Here is a 16872-nt window from a genome sequence, read left to right on the forward strand (position 1 = left end):
ACAATTTCATATGGAACCAGCTTTCTCCCTTTGCCCTCCAGTTCCCTTCCCTAATGAACCACAAAATCTGTTTTATCCCCCCCCCCCATTCCTAGAGGCCAGGATCCAGTCTAAAGTAAAATAATAACTGACAGATATTTTATAGTGCTCAAGGTTTGCCACTGTCCTTTGTTGGAGTCTCTCCCTTTACTTTTCTCCTTGCAATGTAATGATCATGCTTTTTGTCCTCTGGGTCATCCATCTCTTCACAATTTTGCCTAGGAATAAAACAGCTGTTACTGAGACACAAAATGCCCATCTCTGTGGCTTTTCAGTGGCTGTCCTCCAGGACTGGAATACTCATTTCTCATTCTAATCCCTAATTTCCTTAAAGATCAATTCAAACATCACTTCTGGAAAAGCCTTTCCTGATTTTTTCAACTCCTGATGCCCTTCCTCCCTAACTACCTTCTGTTTATTATGTTACAAAGAACTTTAAAAGCCAGAGGAGTTTGTATTTGATCCTTTAGGCAATAGGGAACCACTGGAGTTTATTGAATAAGGGAGTTACAGGGTCAAGGCTGACGGTTCAGGATAGCTGTGTATCATAAATGGCTAATTATTGTGAGATCCAAGAACAATTATGAATATGATTAAGTGTGTTAGATCTGCTTTGTTATAAGTTTTATTTGATTATAACACTAAATTCTGTTTGTGTGCAGTGTTCATAGTTTATTGCTCAATGTGATCATCTGGTAACTTTTAAAATGTAGAGAAAACATTGGTCTTGACCACTGTAGTAAGGAGTGGAAGTAAAGAGAAATAGGGAATATGTGGGAAACATTTCAAAGAACTGAGAGGAAAATTGACATTCATTCTTTTCCTCAATTTCTCCCATATTCAAAAGTTTTAGGTGAGGGCATTATTCCTCTTGACTCTCTTTACTCTATGTTGCTGTCTAGGAAATCTCATTCTTTTAAATGGTGTCAGCTTTCATGTCTAGGCTGCTCTGAACTCATGTCCCATGTTTACAAACCACCTTCACTTAAATGAGAGACAGTGTGAGGTCATGGAAAGGGCACTAGATTTTGGAGTTAGAAGACCTGGGTTTAAATTCTTTCTGTGTTCCATATGCTGTGTGCCTTTGAGGAGGCATTTCATTTTTCTGGCTTCATTTTTTTCCTTTACAAAATTAAGAAATTGATGTGGATGTTCTCAAAGGTCTTTTTCATATTTTAGTTCAATGATCCTATGTGCCATTGTTGCCTCAGATTTATCATGTTTAAAATAATTGGTTTTCCAAGTCATTTCTCAACCCACCTCATTCCCAACTCCTCTCCACCAAAAAAAAAAAGAAAATCATCTTTTTACAACTATCTCATTTCTTTCAGATATATCACTGTTCTTTCAGCAACTAACATAGTGCCTGACACATAGGAGTTTATTTCCACCCCAGATCTTACTTACATGTGCAAAGCACATAAAACATGGGTAATATTTGAATTAAATTGGACCATTCAAGAACAAAAGACCAAGAAAAGAGCCTTCAATTTAATTAAACAAGCATTTATTGAACATCTATGCCCAGCAAGACACTGTGCTAGGTGCTGAAAGAGTTGTGCTACCCTGATGGTAATGAAATAGTTGCAAAGAGAAGCTGAGTTTTCTTTTGTTTTTTGGAGATAGAAGAGAAGAGGGGGCGAAAAATAATGTGCTGTGTAGGTGCTTGAAATTAAAAGACATAAACTAAACATTTCTTCAAGGAGCTTACATTGCATTGGGGGATACAAATGTATGCTATAAGTAAATGAAAATTTTGTACAAAGTAAATTCCTGAGTGGTAAATTGGTGGAGCAGGAGTAAGCAGTATTTAGCTGAGCCTTGAAAGTGGCCAAGTATTCCAAAGGTGGAGGTGAGGAAGAAGAGTATTCTACCAATGAAGGACAACCTGTGCAAAAGTATGGAAGTGAGAGATAGAATATCATGTACAGGCTACAGCAAGTTGTAAATTATGAGAGGGAGAGTAATATGAACCCAATTTGAAAGTTAGATTGGAGCCCTATTATGAAGAATTTTTAACTACTCAGCAAAAGAATTTGTATTTTATCCTTTGGGCGATGGGGAGTCAGTGATATAGCCAAACCTATGCTTTAGTAATATCAATTTGACAGCTATATTTAGGATGGATTGCAAAGGGGAAAGACTGGAAGTAGTAGACCAGAGGTTCCCAAACTTATTTGACCTACTGCCCCCTTTAAAAAAAATTTACTCATCACCTCCCTGGAAATCTTTAACCCTTTAATGGTTTTTTTAAAAAAATTTGCATCATTTCAAAAAATAAGTATTTTTTAAAAAGATGATACGTCTTAAATTTAATAATTTATTTTAAATGTCATTTTTCCTGCATTGAAATTTTGATAACACCATATTGCATCATGTAACCATATAGTATCGTATTGTAAACTGGCTTAAGACCTGTCTTCGAATTTGATTGGTTATAATTTGCATTTTGTGTGTTTATTTGGAAAATAATGTAATCACTAGGACTTTAACTCTGTTACACAACAAATGAAACATATATGAATGGTTTTTCAGAATTTTCTAATCTTCTTTCCTTATGCTTCCACGGCCCCCTTATTTTTATTCAGTGCCCTTTAATTGTAACCGAGGCTGCTACCACTGCTCAGCCCCCCCCCCATTGTTCCAGTGCCCCCCAGGGGACAGTATCACCCACTTTGGGAACCTCTGAGTTAGACCAATTAGGAGGCTGTTGTAGTATAGGTGAGATGTGATAAGGCCTTGAACTGGGGAAGAGAAAGTGAGTAGATAGGAGAAATGTTAAAGAAGTTGAATTGACAGCACTTGACAGCTAATTGGATATAAAGGTTGAGGGAAAGTAAGGTATTGAGGATGAATCTGAGGTTTCAAACTTGGGCAACTGGACAGAAATGGAATTAGGAAGAGAATTAGATTGAGGGAAAGATAGTGAGTTCTGCCTATGAAGCATCTCAGCAAGGTAGTTGATATTTGGGACTGGAGTTCTGGAGAGAAATGAGGGCTGGCTGGGGAACTGATGAGATCACCAAGGGAGAAGTGTAGAAAGAGAAAGGGCTTTAGGACATAGCCCTGGGAGACACCTACTTATAGCATGCAAGACTTTGATGATGAAATCTGCAGAAGAGAGTTAAGAAGGAATGGTCTGGAGGAATACTAGGATTGAGCAGTATCAGGAAAACCCAGAAAGGAAATCATCTTCTTTGGGGGAAACCTATTTATTGCAGATGGGGAGAGCCAGCAAAGGAAGGCAAAATCATTCACCAGCACTCAGGTAGAAGGAAGGAAAGGGTATAATAAATTTAAGACACATTGTGAAATAATAAGCTATAGGATGGATTGAAAGTTTGTGGGAAGTGATAAAGAGAGGAGGAATCAAAAGTGACTCCCAAGAAATCTAGGTTATAAGAGGAAAATTGCTTTCCATGGTAAATCAGTTGCTACTTGGCAGGGAAACAAAATATCTTGTATCTAGTTTTACCCATTAGTGTTAATAAAGTGCAAGCAGTTCCTTTGTTCAGTTGTGTCTGACTCTTTGTGACCTCATTTGGGGTTTCATTGGCAGAGATACTGGCATGGTTTTCCGTTTCCTTCTCCAGCTCATTTTACAGATGAGGAAACTGAGGCAAACAGGGTCAAGTGACTTGCCTAGGGTCAACACAGCTAGCAAGTGTCTGAGGCTATATATGAACTCACAAAGAGAAATCTTCCTGACTCCAGCCCTGGTGCTCTATCCACTGAGCCTTGTAGCTGCCCTGTAATTCCACTGACTTAAAAATCAAAGTAGACTGGATGTTTAACTAGCGACAGTCTTAAGTAAGTGACTGCTTTGCATGGAAGCACCAGAACTGCTTGCCAGATGATTGTAGGGCCTTAATAAATTAAGAATCATTCCCCAACAAGGGAAGGTTAGGATAAAGAAGCATTGGCATAATTTATTTTCAGTCATCTTTCCCAGGGACCGTAGAGTCACACAAGCCAGATTCAGTTCACATTCAACTACTTGACAATTCTTGATTATACAAGAATATGTTACCTCTGCAGTGGAGCTACATGCATATAAAGCAGGTCACTTAATAAATGTTAAAGTATTTGGTATTCCACTGGATTAAAAATGTATACCAAACTGCCATACTTTTTAAAGAATATTAGACTAAGTCTAGAATTCGTGGTTAAAACTAGCAAAAAATGTGGCAACCTGATTGATATTACCAAGAGAACATATCATATGATTCCCCTTATGCACCTGGTCTTTATACATTATTTGAAATCTCTTTGGTTACCTTCATCTGAATTAAGTGGTATTCAGTTACTCCAATATCAGCATACTATTTTATTGGTAGCATTTTTTTCTTAAAATTCAAAGGGCCTGGGAGAAACATCTATGCAAAAGTATAGAACTGGTGACAGAACAGGAGTAGAATAAAAGGAGTTAAGAGGCTGTTGCATTTGCTTCTTTTATAAGTCTGTCTTGGCTCCAGTTAAAATCCCTGAATTATAAAGCGTCTTTAGGACTAATTAAAATGCTGTTCAGCCTGATTTTTCTTATTCTCTTTAATATAGCTGATTGGAAAATATTCATCTCAAATGCTCTCTGGTCTTTGGCAGAATACTTTCCCACTTTTCACCTAATAACATAAATATCCCTGATAACTTTCTAGTAAAACTTATCAAATTTTATTTAACCTGACATTTTAAAATATTTAGGGGATAGCTCTTTATCTAAAACAAAACTAAAAAGATAGAACTTAGTTCCTCCCCCCCAAAGGAAATAAGGAAATTAACCACTTTATCAGTTTCTGTCCTTGAGAACAATACATTGTATAAAGACTAATGAACTTTTCTTGGTTCTATATATGTACTTTAAAAGTATACTTCTGCATTGTTTCAGTGGATCTTTGATCTCATCAGTGTTTTTAATCTTGGTAACAAATAGAAAGCTGTCTGTACCTTCTGATCCTGCATAGCTCTTGGTCATTCTTCTATAATTATAGGTTATTTATCCAATGTGTGAATCTGGGGGAGTTATAGGAATATCTCTGGATTCATGTTAAATGTAGATAATTGTAATTGTTAATTTGTGATAGCCATACTGAGAACAGAAAGAAAAATAAGAGGTGCTAGAGAACATAGAAAGAGAATCTTGGGGGGCAGAGTCAAGATGGTGGAGTAAAACTGACTTGCTTGAGCTCTCCCCCAAACACCTCCAAATATCTATAAAAAATTACTCCAAACAAATTCTAGAGCAGCAGAACCCACAAAAAGACATAGTGAAACAAATGTCCAGCCCAAGACAACCCGGATGGTTGATAGAAAAAGTTGTTGCACTGGTCTGAGAAAGGAGCACAGTTCAGCGTGGACTGTATAGGCAGAATGGGGCTAGAGGAAACCTAGAACAGGCCTTAGGGGATTGAATCACAGGTAGCTGCAGTGGTTTCCAGCCTTCTCAACCCACAAATGCCAAAGACAATTTAGAAGGTCAGTGGAAAAGGTCTGTCAGACCTGGGTGAGAGAGGAGCTCAGTGCAGCCCTGGCACTAGCGCAGCCTTGGGGTGGCAGCCGCAGCAGCAGCAGTCGTTTCTAGAGTTCTCAGCCCACAGATGGTGGGGGGATCCAGTGGCTGATCAGAGGGGGATTGCAGGGATCTCTTGTTTTGTCTATGCTTAGATTTGGATTGCAGTCTGAGGTAGTGGTCCTGGGGCAAGGAGGAGCGCTGTCAAGGCGATGCTTGTGGTGCAGTGAAGAGAGAATCCTCCTTACAGTGCCAAGGCAGAAAAGCGTGCTTGTGGTCACTCATAGACCAGAGCACAGGCCAGGAAAGGAGTGAATACCTTGGCCTTTGATCATACCATCTTGGAAGAACTGAAAATTTACAAGTCCTAGAATTATCTCTGAAAACAGTTGCACGAAACCCCTGAAGCTTGGGACAGTACACCTGGAAGCAGAGCCTACCATAACAAAGAGTTAAAAAGTTAAATAATTGGCTGGGAACATGAGCAAACAGAGGCAAAAGACTCAGACTATAGAATCTTACTTTGGTGACAAAGAAGATCAAAATGTACGACCAGAAGACAACAAAGCTCCTACATCCAAAGCCTCCAAGAAAAATATGAATTGATATCAGGCCATGGAAAAGCTCAAAAAGGATTTTGAAAAGCAAGAGAAGTAGAGGAAAAATTGGGAAGAGAAATGAGAGTAATGCAAGAAAATCATAAAAATGAGTCAACAGCTTGCTAAAGGAGACCCCAAAAAATACTGAAGAAAATAACACCTTAAAAAATAGCCTAACCCAAATGGCAAAAGAGGTCCAAAAAGCCAATGAGAAGAAGAATGTCTTAAAAAGCAGAATTAGCCAAATGGAAAAGGAGATCCAAAAGATCACTTAAGAAAATAATTCCTTTAAAAATTAGAATAGAGGAAATAGAAGCTAATGAGTCTATGAGAAATCAAGAAATTATAAAACAAAACCAAAAGAATGAAAAAAATAGAAAACAATGTTAAATATCTCATTGAAACAACAACTGACCTGGAAAATAGATCCAGGAGAGATAACTTAAAAATTATTGCATTATCTGAAAGCCATGACCAAAAAAAGAGCCTAGACATAATTTTTCAAGAAATCATCACGGAAAACTGCCCTGATATTCTAGAACCAGAGGGCAAAATAGAAATGGAAAGAATCCATCGATCACCTCCTGAAAGAGATTCCCAAAGATAAACTCCTAGGAATATTGTAGCCAAATTCCAGAGTTCCCAGGTCAAGGAGAAAATATTGCAAGCAGCCAGAAAGAAGCAATCCAAGTATTGTGGAAACACAATAAGGATAACACAAGATTTAGCAGCTTCTACATTAAGGGAACAGAGGGTTTGGAATATGATATTCCAGAGGTCAAAGGAGCTAGAATTAAAACTAAGAATTACCTACCCAGCAAAACTGAGTATAATCCTTCAGGGGGGGAAATGGAAATTCAATGAAATAGAGAACTTTCAAGTATTCTTGATGAAAAGACCAGAGCGAAAAAAAAAATAACAAAGGGGCAGCTGGGTGGTGCAGTGGATAGAGCACTGGCCCTGCATCATGAGGATCTGAATTCAAATCTGGCCTCAGACACATAACACTTTCTAGCTGTGTGACCCTGGACAAGTCACTTAACCCCATTGCCTAGCCCCCCCCCAAAAAAAAAGCCACCAAAAAAAACAAACAGAAAAGATCAGAGCTGAATAGAAAATTTGACTTTCAAATACAACAGGGAAGAGAAATCATAAGGGACTTATTAAAGTTGAAGCTTTTATATTCCTAGATGGAAAGATGATATTTGTAACTCATGAGACCTTTGTCAGTACTAAGGTAGTTAGAGGGAATATAAATACATATAGACAGAGGGCACAGGGTGAGTTGAATATAAAGGGATGATATCTAAAAAATAAAATTAAGGGGTCAGAGGATTGTACTGGGAGGAGAAAGGGAGAGGTAGAATGGGGTAAATTATCTCACATAAAAGAGGCAAGAAAAAGCTTTTACAGTGGAGAGGAAGGTGAAAGGGAATGAGTGAATCTTACTCTCATCAGATTTGGCTTAAGGAGGGAATAACACACTCGGGTATGGAAATCTATCTTACCCTACAGGAAAATTGAGGGGAAGGGGAAAAGGGGAGGGGGAAATGGTAGAAAGGAGGGCAGATTGGGGGAGGGGTAGTCAGAAGCAAACACTTGAGGAGGGACAGGGTCAAAGGAGAGAATAGAATAAACGGGATGAGATAGGATGGAGGGAAATATAGTTAGTCTTTAGCAAGATGACTGGAGGTGTTTTGCATGACTACATATGTGTAGCCTGTGTTGAATTGATTGCCTTCCTAGTGAGAGTGGGTGGGAAGGGAGGAAGGGAGAGAATTTGGAACTCAAAGTTTTAAGAATGAATGTTAAAAATTGTTTTTACATGCAACTGGGAAATAAGATATAAAGGTAAAGGGGTATAGAAACCTATCCTGTCCTACAGGAAAATAGAAGGGGAAGGGAATAAAGGGGAGGGGGTGATAGAAGGGAGGGCATATTGGGGGAAGGGGTATTTAGAATGCATGCCATCTTGGGTTGGGGGGAGGGGAGAGATGGGGAGAAAATTTGGAACTCAAAATCTTGTGGAAGTGAATATTGAAAACTGAAAATAATTCATTAAAAAGTAAAAAGAAATAGTATCTTGAACTTTAGAAGTCATTAAGTCCAAATTCTTCATTTAAAAGATGATGAAATGGAATCCAGAAAAAAAATTAAATGACTTGCTCAAGGTCACATGAATAGTGGCAGAGTCAGGAGCAGAACTCAGCTCTACCCAGTTGGTAGAAGCCGCCTTCTGGACCTTTTGACCAGTGCAACTTTTGGGCTATCCATTTGTTATCCTTCTTACTTTACCTGACTAGCCCACTTCTTTTTCCTTGTCATATTTTTTCTATCTTCTAATTTAATAACATTCAATGTAAATTGATTGTATTTCTAAAATTTATGAGTGTAGTTTGTGGGTATATCCCTTCATTAAAAGAAAACTAGCCATTTTCCCCCTCCATTTAATCTTCTCAGATTTGGGGAGATAAAGTGAAGCTCTGTTATAGGAATGGGAACTGGACTTGTCATATCGTTTCACTATTGTAGAGGACTCCCTCTAGCTATACAAGTCAGCACTTTCTCTGCTAATTTTATATAGTCTTAGAGACTTGGCTAGAGTTGTTCAGTTGTCCAACTCTCCATAACCCCGTTTGAAGTTCTCTTGGCAAAGATGCTGGACTGGTTTACTATATTCTTCTGTAGCTTATTTTACAAGTGAGGAAACTGAGACAAACAGGGTGAAGTAAGCTGTCCAGGGTCCCACAGTTTAGTAAGTGTCTGAGGCCAGATTTGAACTCATGAAGATGAATCTTCCTGACTCCAGGCCAATTACTTAATCCACCAAGTCCCCTAGCTGCCCCTTGCCGAAAGGTGAAATGAGTTATCTGGGGCTAACACAGCTAGTTTGTGTCAGAGCAGTATTTGAACCTAAGGCTTCCTGGGTTTCGAGGCACGCTGTCTATCCACTGGACCAGGTTACCTCTCAGCCCTGTTATACCATAAATTAAATCAAATGACTCTCATCCCACCGCAGTTGTAATGATTACATGTGATAAAAAAACTGTTTGACGTTATTATTCCACAACATTATCATTAAGAAGTTGTTTATAGTTTATGGTTTTTAGATCACTTAATTGAAAAGAATGGAAAACCTTTGTTTACAGGGTTGTTGTTTTTTTTAATTAAGTTACAATATATCAAATTTTTATAGGAGTAATAAATTTTTAGGGCTGTTTGGGGCCTTGGGAATGTTACTGCTGTGAATGCTAGGCATTTGTGCAGGGGCAAGGAGAGGCGGAGTTTAAATGAGACAGGGTCCCTGCTGTCCTGGATATATAATTAAGCCTCTGTTTCACAGATGAGGAGTCAGGCCCAAGGAAGGTAAGTGGTTTGCCCAATGATAGCTACAAGCATTTATTAAGCATTTACTATGTGCTAGTCCTGTACTAAGTTCTAGGGATAGAAAGAAGGCAAACACTAGTCTCTGCCCTCATGGAGCATACATTCTAATTGGGGAAACAATGTGGGTAACAAGGTATAGGCAAGATATATACAGAGTAGATGGAACAGTAATCTGAAATGGGAGTCATTAGCATCTGGGGAGACCAGGAGAGGCCCACAAAAGGTAGGTTTTGAATTGATTCTCAAAGTCGACGTGAGGGAACAAAGCATTTTGAGCATAGAATATAGCCAGTGCAAAGGCAAGGAAAAGAGAAATGGAGGAATTGCAAGTAGGGTGATATAGCTGGATCGTAGAATGCCTTGTAGGAGTGAGAATAAAATATAGGAAAGGGCCAGGTTGGTAATAGGAAACCCCTGAAGCTCATTAGAGCTTCAGCCCAACACAAGGAAAATCACCTTGGCAGCTGTTTGGAGGATGGATTGGATTGGAGAAGGTTGAGACAGGAAGACCAATTAAAAAGCATTTGCAGTAGTCTAAATAAGTGGTGATGAGGGCATGAGCTAAGGTTGTGGCTGTATGAGGGGAAAGAAGAGAACATATATGAGGGATGTTGTGAAGGTAGAAATGAAAAGATTTGTAGCAGATTAGATATGGGAGGTGAATAAGAGTTAAGGAGTTGAGCATGACACTGAGGTTGTTAACATAGGTAATTGGCAGGTTGGTAGTGCCCTTGATGCTAATAGGAAAATTCAGAAGGTCATAGATCTTGTTAGATGTACATAATTTCTTCTAGAACATGCTGCCTCTAGAGTATGATCTATGATATGATCAAATCTATACAATAAGTTGTAATGGGATTTTACTGAATTTTTTGAAATGATTTCATACTTATTAAAATTTTATCCAGCGTAAGTTAAAAGGAGAAAGAATGAAAACATCTATTTCTTAATCTTAAACTACATATGTTTCTTTGGAGTTACTTTATTTTCATCTTACAGGTATGGTTTATTTTGCGATTACCTTTACTCAGTGTAAATAGCAACTCTTCAATGAGGTTTTTCTGCTTACTGATTTTAGATTCTATAAATTTTATTTTAGTCTATAAATTTTTTTTCTCTGCTAGAATCCACTATCCAACATGTCGAGCAAAAAGGCAAAGAAGACCACAAAGAAGCGTCCTCAACGAGCAACTTCCAATGTATTTGCCATGTTTGACCAGTCACAGATTCAAGAATTCAAGGAGGCTTTTAACATGATTGATCAGAACAGAGATGGTTTCATCGACAAAGAAGATTTGCATGATATGCTTGCTTCCTTGGGTAAATTTTAGGGGCTCATTTTTTTTTCCTGAAAAAAATTATTTTGTGAACCAGGGAGATCACAAGAGTACTCCCCTTAATCAGGTTAAATGCAATTGCTAATTTGTGATAGTCTAACTGAGAACAGAACAATAAGAGGAGCTAGAGAACATAGAAGTATAGAATCTTTGAGTTGGAATGGACCTCAGAAGTCACTAAGTCCAACTTTCTCATTTTAAAGGTAATGAAATGGAATTGAGAAAAACATTAAATGATTTAAATCTAAGATCGAGTGGATAATATCAGAGCCAGGAGTAGAATTCAGAGTCTAGCACTTTCTAGTGAAACAGGACAAGGAAAAGCAGTCAAAGCAAGTAACCTTAAGTTCATAGGGGAAAGGATTGAATTAATTGATTAGGAGCTAACTGCTATTTGAGAAGTTGAGCCTGGCTTAAGACTAATGCAAAGAGATTTCTAAGTGTGGAAATAAGAATGATTTCATACCTAAACTTGAGCAGCAAAAGGACAGGACAAATGTGAAAAGGCCAAGAACAGGAGTTCACCTAGATCAGAGGTTCTCAAGCTTTTTTTGTAGATTGGTACCCTAGCTTAAGAAAAGCAAGAAGTCAGGCAGGATCTAGTTATTTGAGTACCTAGTCAGAGACTAGGCAACAAAGGGTCAGGATTTGTACAAGGGAATTAAAATAACAGGTAAGGGAATTATTAGCAAGACTGGAGTTTGATACTAATCCTAGGGGTTTATGATTCACAGTTACAGGTACTCCTCTCCTGCCCAGAACCAAAACTGGTTTCATCATATGGGCAGGTTTAAGCCCAATCAAATTGGCAGATCTGGCCAGGCTGGGAGGCAGGGTGCAGTTTCTGGGAGCAAGGCAGATTCCAACAGAAAGATAGAACAGCTAGCTAGGAATGTCAGGTTTGAGCGATTTAGATCAGAACCCTGGGTTTGTGCCAGGAGAACAAGGCAGAGAAGATCTAATTTTTTGAAGGACGAAGAGAATACTTCTAGAGCTTGGAGCTAGAATGTGGCAGAGCACTGAAACAAGAAACCAGGATATATTATTCTGGATTCTATAGCTAATCCTGTATTCTGTGTGTCTAATGAATTTTATAATAGAAAATAAACATACAGACGGACATCAAGAGGATCATGTAAATAACTTAACACTGATCTCTTAAGAACCTTATGTTTGTACATTCAGGGTTTTTGGTTTTTTGTTTTTAAACGTAATGGTCAATGTTCATATGATAGGCCTAGTTCAATGTAATAATTTTTTGCATTCTAAATGACTGGAAAATTGTAGTATTTTAGATGTCTCACTTCAGAAAAGAGGTGTTGAGGAGAATTAAGGGGTAAGCCTGCATTTCCAAGGTTGACCTCTTCAAAAAAAGAAAAAAAGAATGCCTGTTTTATTTCTTAACGAGTTTAAGACTAGGGCAGACTCAGGAAACTTTTCAGGTGACCCTGATTTATGTCATACAGTTGTAGCACATTGTGAACCTTTTAAATCATTTTCTGGTTTCACTTACTTCCATACTTAGTCCGAGCACTTTGATCTCCATAAATGGAGACTGTGGCATGACCCAAGAGATCAGTCACAGGGTAACTTGAGGGTGGGTTCTGCACCCTAAGGTAGTAGTGACCTTTGGGGGAGAGCCTCCTTTTCATTTTTGTTTTAGACTGGTAGGAGTAAGTGTCATAGTAATACATATTTATAATTAGAGGTATTTGCTAAAGAAAAAAAAAACTTTTTCCCAATAGAGATGTGCAGTCCAAAAAGCTTGGAGATCACTGGTCTAAATAATGCCCATGGTCAGCCATCCCCACCATATACCAACTACCTGCTACCCATAGGGTAGCTTTGCTGGACTCAAAGGGAGAGACAGGAGGCAATATGTGCCATGCAAGTCAAACCACCATTGATCATTTTCTCCTCCCAGATCCTGATGGAGACTGCCCAGGACTCTGAACCTAAGAGCCTTGGGATTGATGTTGTCTGTCATTCCCTCCCCCGCCCCAACCACCTGACCTACTTCTAGCTCAGTCCCAAAACCATCATGGAGGATCCAGTGGCATCAGCTGGCCAGTTGCCAGTAGTGGATGTGCAGATAGGCATAGAGATCTGGAAATAGCAGAACACAGTAGGTCACTGGTTCTGCTCCCAACCACCCACCCTTACAGCCTTTATCTGGGAGGCCCAGGACCCTCAACCCAAGAGCCTATAGAAAAGCATATGTGTGCTTTCTTCTAGCCCACTACCCTTAGCCATCATCCTGGAATCCAACCCTTACAGAAAAGATGGAACTACCTGCTCCTGCAGGTAGTGCTACAACTACATTTATTGAAGACCCAGAAAAGAAAGTTCTTGGCACTATCAAATGGTTAGACCTCAGAAAATTGTGATTTTATCAATGAAAAAGATGTTTTAAAAGATACATTACCATCTATTTTGCTTCTGCACTCTGAGGCCATAGTATCTTTCCATATATGTTGTCTCCTCCATTAGAATGTGAGCTGTTTACAACCTGTCTTTTCTATTTGTATCCCTAGCATTTAGCACAGTGCTTTGCATGTAGTAAACATTTAATACTTTATTCGTTCATCAGTCGTCCTTTCTTTGCCTCATAGCTTTCATTTCTACCTCTCCATTGCCTACTTCTCCTCTATAAAAATGCTTGTCTCCCCATTCTAAAAAACCCCTCAAACCTTCAGACTTGCTACCCTCTCATATTTCTCTTTTTTACTGCCAAATTTCTAGAAAAAGTAATCTACACTCACAACCTTCATTTCCTTACTACCCACCTAATCCTTAATCCCTTGTGATAATGGCTTCCTTCCCTTCCACTCTATCTAAACTGCTTTCTTTAAGATCACCAGTAACCCTCCAGTTGCAAAATGAGTCCTCAGGTTTTGAACATTCTGAGAACCAAATCACTTTTTCTATCTCAAGTGGCAGTCAATGTAGGAGAGCCTTTTACCTCTAGAGCCAGAGCAGGAAAGTTTCCTCAGAACTATGTGGCTTGAAGAGATAGTTCCCAGTTGGAACTCAGAATTCGTTTTCTGATAGAAATAATAAGAAATTAAAATATGATAGTATAATTCAGACCCTTTTATGGTCAAAACTAAGAATCTAAACAATACTTTTAATCTCTGCCTGAGAAAATGTGTTTTCTAATCATTGATTTATTAGCAGACTGGGAAAACAATCCATTTGCAAGGTGGAGACTAAATGTGTAAAATAATGATAGTAACTTAACGTTTATATAATATTTTATGATTACAAGGCACCTGTATAAGCATCATCTTACTTGATCTCTCCAAAACTTTATGAAGTAAATTGTGCCAGTAATATTCTCCCTAATTTAGAGATGAAGGAATTCATCTGTAGAGAGAGATTTGTGACTTTCTAAGGTCAAATGGTCAGTGATAGAGCTGAGACTGGAACCCAGATTTTCTGATTCTCAAACCAGTTCTTTTCCTTTTACTTCACCTCCCATATGCAAATTTAGCAATACTAGATTTAAACATGTTCTCATGTTGGTGGTTACCTTTGTTGTTCTTTACTCAAAATAACTTTTGTTTAAATCTGCTTTCTAAGCTTTAATATTACAATATTGCATATTGAATAATAATTTAGTAAGGTAATGATTATTATCATACTAGAAATAACTGCATCATAGTTACCAACTTTACATTTTTTTTCATGTGAATTCTTTTAGGGAAGAATCCAACTGATGCATACCTAGATGCTATGATGAGTGAGGCTCTAGGTCCAATAAACTTCACCATGTTTCTTACTATGTTTGGTGAGAAATTAAATGGAACAGATCCAGAAGATGTAATTCGAAATGCTTTTGCTTGCTTTGATGAAGAGGCAACAGGTGGGTGCTAATCATGAAATAGTATCACATAGTTTTCAAATCAACTGCAAAATTAAGATATATCTAGCTAAGTATGTTAATGTGAAGTTTAGGTACCACAGTAAAACTGAAGATTCTGGTTGCAGAAGTGGCCTTCTCAAATAGCTGACAGCAGGAATTAAAATCTTTATTTGGCTTTGTGAAACATCAGAAAGGATATTTTTAATTCTTATGTTCATATCCACATCTGTTATTTTATTGATATATGTACAACTTCTACCAATACAAAGTATGACCCCAATTATAATTTAGTAGATAATCTATGAGAGTTAATGGTGCCCCAGAAAAAAATCACTACCCTGCTGCTAGTCTGGTGATGAGCTTCTGATTGATGACATTAGTTTCTCCTGATGCTTTATCTAATTCTACCTCTTGTTGACCTCATTAGCTCCCATAGGTGTCATTGTTTTCTCTGTGCAGATAACTCACAGAACTATACAGGATGGTCCAAGCATTAACAGCTTAAAATTGCAATAAGACTTTTGGAATACCCTGTATATCCAACCCTAGCCTCTCCCCTGAGCTGCAGTCCCTCATCCCCAGCTGCCTAGTGGATGTTTCAAACTAGATATCCCATAGGCATCTCAGATGTATCTAAAAAAGAACTCTCTCTTTTTCCTCAAATCCACCCCCTTTTCTGAATTTCCTTATTTCGGTAGTAAACACCACCATCTTTTTAATCATTTAAGTTTACAACCTTAGAGCTATCTTAACTCCACAGTCTCTCTTATCCCGCGTAGCTAGTCACTCACCAAATCTTGTCATTCTTGCTTCTTCGATATCTCTCTGTATTCAGCTTCTCCTCACATGGACACCACCGTAGTGCAGACGCTCCTCACCTCAGACCTGGACTATTGCAGTAGCTTCCTAATAGATCTCTCTTGTCTCTTGGTTCTTCCCACTCCATCATCTACATAGCTACCAAAGTGATATTCCTAAAGCACAGGTCTCACTATGTCACTCCTCTACTCAGTAAAGTCCAGTGGCTCTCTATTATTTCTAGGATCAATTACAGACTCTTCTGTTAAGCATTTAAAACCCTAAATAAGATGACCCTAAACTACCTTTCCAGCTTTAATATATTTTCCTTCCTATCATGCACTCTATGATCTAGTCAGACTGGCCTTTTTGATGTTCTTTACATACAACATTACATTTCCTTGCCTTTATTTGGCTGTCCTCCACAGTTCCTATACACTCATTTGTGTATGTTGCCTTAACCTATGGAACACAAGTGCCTTGAGGTCCAGGACTGTTTCATTTTTGGTTTTGTATCCCTAGCTGCCTAGCACAGTGCCTGAAATATAGTAGGTGCTTAATAAATGCTTATTGATTGTTAATTTAATGGTCTTTGGACTGTAGACAGATAGTCAGTTGGCCCATACTGGAAGCCTTTCAAGTTTAGAAGGAAGTGCTAAAAATTAGCATTTTTCTGGCATAGTCTTTGAGAACCTAGAGTCACTAATGCGACAAGAAGGGATCAGAAGAGACCTTAACGAATTCCTTATTAAAAGTTATGTAAGATCCTATTTAGTACAAAACAGAATTGTTGAACTGAGAAAACTTCATGAGTCTGGTCCATGCTTGCCCTTATTTTTAGTTGTATTCCCCTCTCAATTAAATGTAACTTCTGCTTTCTCCAGTATGCCTTTGCTTATGCCATTATATCTCAACCACTCTCCTCTTTATTTTCTATCTTCTCTAGGCCAAGATCTGTTATGTAATTTTTAGGCAAGTCATTTAATAAGCCCTTCTATGTTCTGTGCACTTTGCTAAGTGCTAGGGATACAAAAGTAAAAATGAAAGTCTCAGAGAGCTTACATACTGTCAAGGAAGATGTAAGTATATGCAAAAATATGAGGTAATTTTACAGAGGGAAAAGCCTCATACAGAAGGTAATGTTTAAGCTGAATTTTAAAGGAAGCAAGGGATTCTGAGAAGTAGATATGGGGAGAGTATGTAGTTCAGGCAGAGGGACAAGTAGTATAGAATCACAGAGGTAGGAGAACTAATGTTGTGAAAGGCCTGTTTGGTTGGACCATAGAGTGTCTAAAGAGGAGTATTACATAGACTGCAAGAGTGGGTTGGAGCCAGCTGGGA

General features: G+C 38.3%; 1 protein-coding gene across 1 annotated transcript in view; it reads left to right on the forward strand.

Moving 5' to 3' along the window:
- LOC110197071 (myosin regulatory light chain 12B-like) overlaps positions 1 to 16872 on the forward strand; it is a 30359-nt gene that overhangs the window by 1622 nt on the left and 11865 nt on the right. Inside the window, exons 2-3 of the mRNA XM_020970672.2 lie at positions 10656 to 10851; positions 14572 to 14733. Of these exons, the coding sequence (XP_020826331.1) occupies positions 10671 to 10851; positions 14572 to 14733 (343 nt within the window). The 5' untranslated portion in view covers positions 10656 to 10670. The remainder of the gene's footprint in view (positions 1 to 10655; positions 10852 to 14571; positions 14734 to 16872) is intronic.

Source organism: Phascolarctos cinereus, unplaced genomic scaffold, assembly GCF_003287225.1.
Source record: "Phascolarctos cinereus isolate Bilbo 61053 unplaced genomic scaffold, phaCin_HiC Scaffold_4;HRSCAF=312, whole genome shotgun sequence".
NCBI lineage: Eukaryota > Metazoa > Chordata > Mammalia > Diprotodontia > Phascolarctidae > Phascolarctos > Phascolarctos cinereus.